General features: G+C 57.2%; 1 protein-coding gene across 1 annotated transcript in view; it reads right to left on the bottom strand.

The window, feature by feature from the left end:
- Positions 1 to 6: 6 nt before the first annotated feature.
- GRID2IP (Grid2 interacting protein) overlaps positions 7 to 8,808 on the bottom strand; it is a 50,431-nt gene continuing 41,629 nt past the window's right edge. The window contains exons 16-25 of the mRNA XM_019637426.1: positions 8,658 to 8,807; positions 8,446 to 8,533; positions 7,650 to 7,727; positions 6,923 to 7,119; positions 6,432 to 6,587; positions 6,214 to 6,300; positions 5,394 to 5,523; positions 5,186 to 5,304; positions 4,342 to 4,506; positions 7 to 4,096 (exon numbers count right to left, since the gene is read on the bottom strand). Of these exons, the coding sequence (XP_019492971.1) occupies positions 4,025 to 4,096; positions 4,342 to 4,506; positions 5,186 to 5,304; positions 5,394 to 5,523; positions 6,214 to 6,300; positions 6,432 to 6,587; positions 6,923 to 7,119; positions 7,650 to 7,727; positions 8,446 to 8,533; positions 8,658 to 8,807 (1,242 nt within the window). The 3' untranslated portion in view covers positions 7 to 4,024. The remainder of the gene's footprint in view (positions 4,097 to 4,341; positions 4,507 to 5,185; positions 5,305 to 5,393; positions 5,524 to 6,213; positions 6,301 to 6,431; positions 6,588 to 6,922; positions 7,120 to 7,649; positions 7,728 to 8,445; positions 8,534 to 8,657; position 8,808) is intronic.

Below are 8,808 nucleotides of genomic sequence, written 5' to 3'. Positions count from 1 at the left end.
AAAAAAAAAAAAAAAAAAAATGAAGTTGATGACAGGGTTATTGGAAAGTAGACAGCTGGTAGCTGAAGCCTGGGTGTGTGAGAATTTGCAAAGGGAGGGTACACAGTGCCCTGTGCTACTTTAATAAAGGTCAGTTAAGATAAGGACAACAAGCTCTCCCTGCAGCTGCTTGTCAGGGGCAATAGCAGGTTCAGATGATGACGGGAGAGAAAAGCAGCCTCAGGAAAAACCAAGACTGCCAACACCTCAATCTTGGACTTCCAGCCTCCAGAACAGTGAGAAAATAAGTTCCTGTTTGTTAAGCCACCCAGTCTGTGGCATTCTGTTACCATCGTCTGAGCAGACTAATACAGGAAGAAACAGGAAGTGGTAAGAAAAGAGGTAAGGACTTTGTGCTGAAGTCACCAGCATCTGTAGACCCTGGAACACTGATAGTAAAACAAAAAACATAGTATGCAAAACAGAGAAGATATTGCCACTCAGAGGATGGGCTGTAGATTTAGGCAGACCCAAGTGTTTGATCCAGCAAGTTGCATAACTTTCCTGAGTGTCAGACTTTTTATTTGTAAAAAGGAGATAACAGAACCTACCTCAGAGAGTCGGTGTGAACATAACATGAAATGAAATGTGAAAAACCACTGCGCACACTACCTAGGAACCACGGACTGATGTGGAATTAGGCTGTCATTTTCTTAGCATTACTGAGAGATTAGTAATCCCCGGGGCAAAGTGCTTGCATTCACACCTTGTCATTTGGTGACGGGTTGGTGGAGGCACACACAGCGCCCATATTGGCTCATGTGCAGGGCCTTGTACTGACTCGTGTAGGACCACCATGAAATACAACCCTAGGAAACCAAATTCAGAGAGGCTGACCCATAAGGTGTCTGCACCCAGCAAGCACTATGCCTGGCACATAGTAGGCAGTCAAAGCGTATTGGCGAATGTGTTCACAACTGAAGAGAGTTCATTGAGAACGTTAAAAGACTGAACATCTATAACTATCTGTTGATCGGTGCATGAGTCAACCCTCTTAGTGCTGCAAGTGACAGAAACCCATTCAAACCAGCCTCAGCCAAAAAATTAAAATAAAGTTTTAAAATGGAAGGGGAATTTGGTGGCTTGGAAACTGACAAGTCCAGAAGCCTACTTCAGGCACAGTTGGATCCAGGGACAAAGAGACATATGGCGTGATCTCTCTTCTGCTCTCCTGTATTGGCTTTACACTCAGGCAGGTGCACTCCAGGCTCCCACCCTCTAAACGCCCAGCAATTCATCCAGAAGAAAGGAAGTCTCCCTTTCCAAACCGTTCTAACTTGAGTCTTGAATTGACCCTGAGCAACCCAGCCAGAGTCATAAGACCATCCTTATCCAGTTGGCACCTCTCCAGGGCCTGGAAGTAGGGGAGGGATAATTTCCCAAAGAAAAACCAGGGAACTTTCTCCAGCATAGGGGAGACTGGTTGCTAGGCAGGCACAGACCACTGCTGCCCACTGGACTGAGTGTATCTAGAGAGGTGTCCGGTCACTCATGGGTGACTAGGTGAGAACAAGAAGCATGCCACCTGGAGGACACAGGAAGATGGGTACCCGAGCTGTGCTGGGTCCAGGGAGGACCCGGGGCACTGAGGATTTTAAGGAGGCTGGGGTCTGAACCATGGTGCCTGATCAAGGAGGCATGTGGTAGGTTGAATGCAAAAGTGGCCCTAATTCTCCACCCATTCTGAATCCGTATCCTCTTAATGTGACTTTACAGCATCTCTCATCAAGGGTGGAGCCTATTTCCTTTCCCCCAGGTGCTGGGCTGGCTTTGTCACTTACTCTGACACCAGACTGTGGTGAAAGGGATTGTGTGCCGGCTCTGAGCTCAGGCCCCAAGGGGGTCTTTCTGTGCCTTTGCTTGTTCTCTCAGACCCCTGCCTCCACCATGTGAATGATCCTGGCCACCTGGCTGGTGGCTGAGAGGCCACAGAATGCCACGCCAGCTGACCCAGCCAAGGCCCCAGACACAGGAGAGCCCTGATTAGCAAAGCTGTCTCACTGACTCACAGATGACGGCAGATACATGAGTGGATCCACTTAGCCCAGCTCATCCTTACTGCCAGGTGACCCACAGAGTCACGAGCATAAGTGGCTGCCATTTCAAGCACCCGAGCTTTGGGACAGACTGGTACACGGCATTGTGTGGCAGATAGATAACCAATACAAGGCGAGTTAGAAAGAAAACCTAGCTAGTGCTTGGCTTGCCAATCTGTGCCCCCTGGCACGGGGCTGGACCTACCTGGTGAGGGCATGTGTTTCTAACTTGCAGGAGAATGCCATATGGGCTACCTGGGCTGTGGGATCCCACCGTTTTACAGCCTGGTAGAGTCTATAATCTTTACGGATCTTGCGTGGGTATTAACTGGCCTCCTGCCATGTTTCTCAGAGACGCAGGCTTTGGAAACTTATGGAAATTATCCAAATGGACCTGCGGGGGGAGAAACGTAAACCACGAGCCACACCTGGGCATATCCGCCACCCCCACCTTTGAATTATACATTATGGTTTAGACATTTTTATGGTGGCTATGAGTGGGGAACAAAAGAACATACATGGCTTCAAAGAAGAGCCCGTGGGAGGCTGGGAAGAGCTGAATGGGCCCTAAACACTGCCCTGGAGCAACATTAGCCATTCGGTCCAGAACCGTGTGTAAAGCCCATTTCAGGCTTCCCTGGAAGGAAGGCAAGGAAAGAGGTAAAAAAAGAAGCTGTCTGATGCCCGGAGCTGCCAACCGGAGTGTGGAAAGGACGAAAGGAGTTAACACACCCTCCCGGTCCACAGCTTCCCCTGCTGCCTCCCAGCACCCAAGTGACTCTCTCCTCTATGCCGTCCTCACCAGCGGCTCCAGACACATATTCAAATGGCCTCTGGGATCCCAAATGCGTCCTAGATTGTGTCATCTGCCCCTAAGTCTGCTCTACTTGCAGGACCTGTTCCAGGGACCGTCATCACCACCCACCCAGTAATCGGCCACCAAATCCTGCTCATCCTCCACCTGAATCTCGCCGTTCTCTCCATTTCCTACCTTGACAACCCCCGTCCCACTCCCAGACTCCCCACTTCATACTGACCACGTCTAAACCGGATTTAAGTTTGTCTACTGAATACACACCTCAATTCTGCAGTCTGGCATAGAGGGTCTTCCTCATCCAGTCCTCTCTGTTTCTCTCCCCTGCTTCTCTCCTACCTGCCCCACTTCTGGGCGACAGCCAAATGCAGTTTCTTCCAGCTTCCAAGTCCCAGGCTAGGTGCGGACTAGCGGCTCTCCGTCCTGCCTGCCTGCCTGCCTGCTTTCTTCAGAGCAGCCCCAGGAGGCCTGGGCTGGGCGAGGGACCTCCAGGCCTTATAATGCCCCCTGGTGTGACATGTTCAAGGGCATCTGCCTCCTTTACAAGGTCCGTACTCCACTATGGCGCCCCCAGGGGCCCGTTTGGAGCAGGCTCAGAAATGAGGCTCAAATGTCCTTCTTTCCCGCCCCGTGAGCTCTGGCCAAGCGGTGGAGGAATAGACAGCAGACACTGTCCCAGGGCCATGGCCATTTTTCAAGCCACCTGCTGATCTCAGCCCACCATCCCTCCCCAGGTCCCCGCCCTAGACGTCTTGAGGTGTGCACAGGCAGCACCTGCGTGCAGGCCCAGGAGCCAGGCGGGCACAAGGCGCAGGAGGCTCACAATGTGCAGGGTACAGCCAGACCTGCGTGCGGTGGACCAGTGCCCATTGGCAGCTGAGGTTCACCTTCCTGGGGAGTCAGTGTGTCTGCTCCTGCCCCGTACCCCCAGCGCTCAGAGCCAGGGCTTGGCCTGGAGAGGGGTACATGGCCGAGCCCCACACCTTCGCGGGGTCTGGAGCTCAATGGCTGAGGTAGCTGGAGATGCAGGTGCAGTGGGCGCAGTGGCCCAAGGTGCCAGGCAGGAGGCAGGCGAGGGCCAGGCGCAGCCCAAACCCCAGGCAGGTGCACTCCAGTGCGCTCGGGGCCATTGCTGTCACCAGGCCAGGGGTGAAGCCATCCCTGAGCTGCGAGCACCTTCCCCGGCCTGCAGGTCACTGAGAGCTCGCTAGGCAGGGAGGAGCACAGGGGAAGGGCTTTGTCAGTGGTCCCTGGAACCCCCACACTCTCCCTGCCTCATCTCCCCACCCCAGAGCCAGGGCACAGACCTACCAGCAGCCCCTTGGTGGGAAGAGGGTTATGTAATTCACTGGGGGTCGTGTCCCAAACTGGGCATCACAGAAGACCCCCTTCATTTGACCTCTGGCTCTGACTTCTCCTGAGGGGCCCCTTAAGCCTTGCACCCTGGCTCACCTCGAACTTGCTCATGAACTCCGCAAAGATGCCGAAGAAGGCCTCGGAGGTGGTGGCTTTGGAATCCTCCCCGAAGAAGGCCAGCGCCTTGCCCAGCTCCTCCATGGCCTCACGCTGCAGCCCGTCCAGCGCCCGTAGCACCGGCTGGGCCATCTCCAGGAACGACTGATGGGCCTCTGTTAAGGAAACTGCCGGACCTCCTGGGTGTCCCCAGGTTCCCGGGCAGTGACCCCAGGCAACAACCTCGCTGCCCGACTCCCGTCTGTCCCAGACTCTGTGCTCGACTGGGAACCATGCCCCATTCAGAGGCACCAGCCCCTTTGCCTACTGTTCCCCAAGCTCTTCCCGAAACCTGCCACAGTCCTTCCGGCTTCAGGCCTTTCACTTCCTCCTCTACGCAGGGCAACTCTTCCCTCTGGGCTCAGCTCAGATGTACCACCCTCTCTTCCCCAACCAGTCACTTGGAGCGGCCCCATCACTCTCCAGGCCTTACTCTCTCTCGCTTCCACAGCACCTGTCGCTCTCTGTGCTCAGTGGGAATGCTCCCCTCTCCTGATTACCTCTGGCTGGCCAGAGCCTGACAGGCCTCTCCTTCTGTCTTGTGCCTTAACTCTGGGCTCTCCTGCCCATGAGCACAGATGGGGCAAGGCGGCGGCTTTAGGACAGTCAAAAGAGCTCCTCCTCAGTTACACAAAGACTTGGCAGAAGTGCTTGGATTCAAAACGACCCAGGATGGACCCTCTTCCAGCACCCTCGGACCCACGGCAGCCTCTGCCCAGCATCTCGGCTGGAGCCATAGCTAGCTCTACCTGACCACTCCAGTGTCAGGCTGCTCAGAGGATACCGTCATGACCATGGCAAACTTGTCTTCGCTAGAGGGGGACATGCTCTGGCAGGCAGTCTGTATCTCACTGATGGTGCCGTGGAGGTCAGCCAGGTCACTGGTCAGGGCCCGTTGGTTCACTGTGGGGAAGAGGACAGAGCCCAATGGGGCCACGCTCCCAGCCCAGGAGGGCAGTGCCTCTGCCTCCCCACCCACCCAGTTAGCCTACCTTTGGCAGCCAGGGGCACGGTGGGTAGGTCCTGAGCAAAGCCCAGGAGTTCAGGGAAGTGCTGGCTCAGTGATTTGGCAAGGATGTGCAGGAAGGTGGACTTCCCGTCCACCGTCTTGGTGGAGTTCAGCTGCAAGTGACCCCCAACATACGTCCTCCTCAAGGACCCCATCAGATCCTATCACATGGGCCTAGGTCCTCTCAGCCCTGCTATCCCGGACTGTGGCTTATTTCTGGCCCTCAATACATGACAACTCCAAAGCTCATAAACCAATTGCTAGTATTCCTTACTCTGAAGTTTTATCTGCTAGGATGCCACAGGCCCCCACAGGAGTTTGCAGGTTCCCTGGCCCAGATCTTTGAGACCCCCCAAGAACCAGGCCTCCATCCCCTAACTTGGGGAGGTCACTAAAGTTTTTCTGTCCTTGTCAGCAGATATAACCCAAGATTCTCTGACCCCAGGGGGATGGGTAGCATCACTCACAGATCTTCCCTTTTGTGGTTTTCTGGAAGCATCTGTGGCCCACCTGAGCCTCAGCTATCCTAAACCATTAGTATCTACAAATGGACTCTCCCTGTCCTCCTGGAGGCTTCCCTCCCTGCCCCCCGCCCCCACTCCATTATTCAGATCCTGAGGCTTAACTTGGAGGCGCACCCCCCCCCCCCCCCCCCCCCCCCCCCCTGCAGTCACGCCTGGCCTTCCTCCTGGGGGAAGGGCCCTCCTTGGTCCTGACGCTCTCTCCTCCCCTCTGGTTAGGCCTGGTCACCTCAGCCTCAACGGCAGAGCAAGCTAATCAGTTACTGCCAACTAGCCCCTCACCTCCGTCAGGAAGTTGATTTTGAAGCCCGTGGTCTTGTTGGTTTTGGGCTGTCCATCGTTGAGATAGTTGCCCATGGCCAACACAAACTGGAAAGGAAGGTGGGCAGGCAGGTACTCACCCACCCCTCGCCCCCTGGTCCATCGGCATGGACGTCCAGGCTGGGAACACCCAGGTGGACAGGGGCAGGGAGAGTGGCGAGGGAGGGGTGCGCCCTGACCTCCAGGATCTTGGCGAGCTTCCGGCTGTTCTTGAGCTCGAGGGAGGCCTGGCGCAAACACTCCAGGCTGCCCCGGATCTCTTCTGTCTTCTCCTGCAGGGTGGCCTGGAAGTGGAGGCTGCGCAGGCGGGTCTTGTACTCGGGAACGGACAGCATCTGCCATGAAGGCAGGGCCAGGATTCATCCATCCCGCCAGGAGACCCACTGCCCCACTGCAGCCTGGGTGGCGGTCAGCTGGGCCTGGTATTCCCTTAGAAAAAAAAAGCACCACCTCGAGGAGGCACCCTCATCCCATCTACTTTGGACCCCGGGCGGAGACTGGCCATTAAAGGTGTAAAAACTAGGACTCAGAGGTGTGAGCGTGGGGGCGCGAGTGGAGCGGGACTGACGCAGCCCCGGGACATAGCGACAGCCCGAATGGAGGCGGCCGAGTCCGCTGGGCAGCAGTCCCTGACCCCGGGCGGGGGGGTCACGGCTCACGGCCGCCGCACCTGCAGGACAAACTGGTCGGGCTCGCTGAGGCGGCCGGGCGCCTCGCGGAAGGCCTGGTAGCGCAGCTCCTCGTCGGCGTCGGGCGCGAAGAGCAGCAGCTGCGCCAGGTGCGCGGGCTCCAGGCGCCGGGGCTCCATGCTCATGAGCACCTGCCGCAGCTCCCCGGGGCTCAGCTTCAGGTGCGCCAGCAGGATGGCTGCGGGCGGGGCCGCTCAGGTGAGCCGGGGCGGGGCCTCGAGATTTACCTGGGCTACTGGGTGGAGCCGGGGAGGGGGGGTCGGGGGGAAAGAACCCAGGCGTGGCCAGAGCCGGCCGAGGGTTGAAAGGAGTCCTCTCAGCGACCGATTAAAGGGCGAGGGCGGGGTTCTCGAGGAGACACAGCTAGAATGGAGTGGGATCTGTGGCTGTGGGACCAAGGAACTAGGGAGGGGCCAGAACTGGGGAGCCAATCAGGGGGCGGAGCCTATGGGGGTGGCCCCAAGGCCGGCATGGATCCCGGTGGGATCTGGCTGGATGTGGGACGTGGGAGAGGGCCTTCACCCGCCGGTGGCAGGTGTGTGTGTGTGTGTGTGTGTGTGTGTGTGTGTGTGTGTGTATGTGTGTGTGAGGGTGCCTTACAGTCTAATCTGTCAGCGTCCAGGGGGGGATCCCCGGCTCTGGCTCTGTGGCCCACACAAAGGGCCGCCTCCTGCCCTCCACAACCCCTGGGACGCCCCGGCCCCTCACAGGTGTTGTAGGCCTTCTTGTGGGAGAGGATCTCCACCACCTCCTTCTTCCTGAAGGGCTCAGGCCCAGGCACTGGCTCTGGAAGAGAAACTGGTGGTTTAATGAGGGGAGGCTAGGCTGAGGCTGCGCTGGCCACCCCCAACAGCGCAAGTGCCCCCTGACCATGGACTTGACTGAATCACCTCATGGTGTCCACAGTCCCCACTCACAAACTCTTGGGCCCAGTCTAACACAGTATGCATGGTGTGTGTCCCTCCCCCTATCCTCTCTCTCCCTTGGGTGCGTAGGACTGAGCTGGCCGAGTAAGGAGAACCGACCACCTCTTGACCTTGCAGTTGCTTCCTGGGTGGACAAGGACCTTTCTCCTCCATCCTGGGACCACTTACCGCACACAGTATCCCTGGCTGCCTGGAGCCTCACCCAACAGCTACAGGGAGCTACCCAGAGAGGGGTGAGGGGAGAGAGAGACTGGATGGAAAGGCTATCCGGGGATGCCTCCTGTCTGGCTGTGTGACTGAGCAAATTACCTAGCCTCTCTGTGCTTTCTCATCAGGAACTTGTCAGTGTCACAGGGTTAGTTTTGAAATGAGGGTCAAGGGTGTCTGGCATTTGGGAAGCATAAATGCCAGCTCAGCTGTTAGTGTATCATCTCTGTTTTGAGGTGGGAAAACTGAGGCTCTGAGAAGTTAAACACCTCAGGGACACAGTAAGTAATGGTAGCCCTTGGGGGCACTGAGCCCTGGGCTGCCACACAGAGCCTGGTATTGGGGTCCCCCAGGGCCCTCAGGCCACTCACTAGCAGGTTTCTGGGTGCCAAAGTGGAGCTCCAGGTCAAGGTATTTCACCATGTCGCTGAGCTTATCATAGTCAGAGTCCTCCCCAAGCTGCAAGGAAGCGGGGGGCTCAGAGTGAGGAGAAACGCTGGCAGTAGGACCGCCATTCCACACCCCACCCACCCTCTCAGGGCTGTCCCCCAGATGGAAAACCCTGGAGCCCCAGGTCACCTACCTGACCCCAGATGGTGCCTTCCGAGTTCTCCACCTGCTCCCACCGCAGGCGCTTGACGCTCATGTGGCTGGTCTCGCTGCGGCGGTGGCTCAGGCCCCGCGACAGCATGGGGGGTGCACAGGGCACGGGTGGGGGCAGGGGCGGTGGGGGT

This window comes from Hipposideros armiger, unplaced genomic scaffold (genome assembly GCF_001890085.2).
Source record: "Hipposideros armiger isolate ML-2016 unplaced genomic scaffold, ASM189008v1 scaffold_33, whole genome shotgun sequence".
Lineage (NCBI taxonomy): Eukaryota > Metazoa > Chordata > Mammalia > Chiroptera > Hipposideridae > Hipposideros > Hipposideros armiger.
This window is presented reverse-complemented; position numbering and strand designations above follow the sequence as displayed.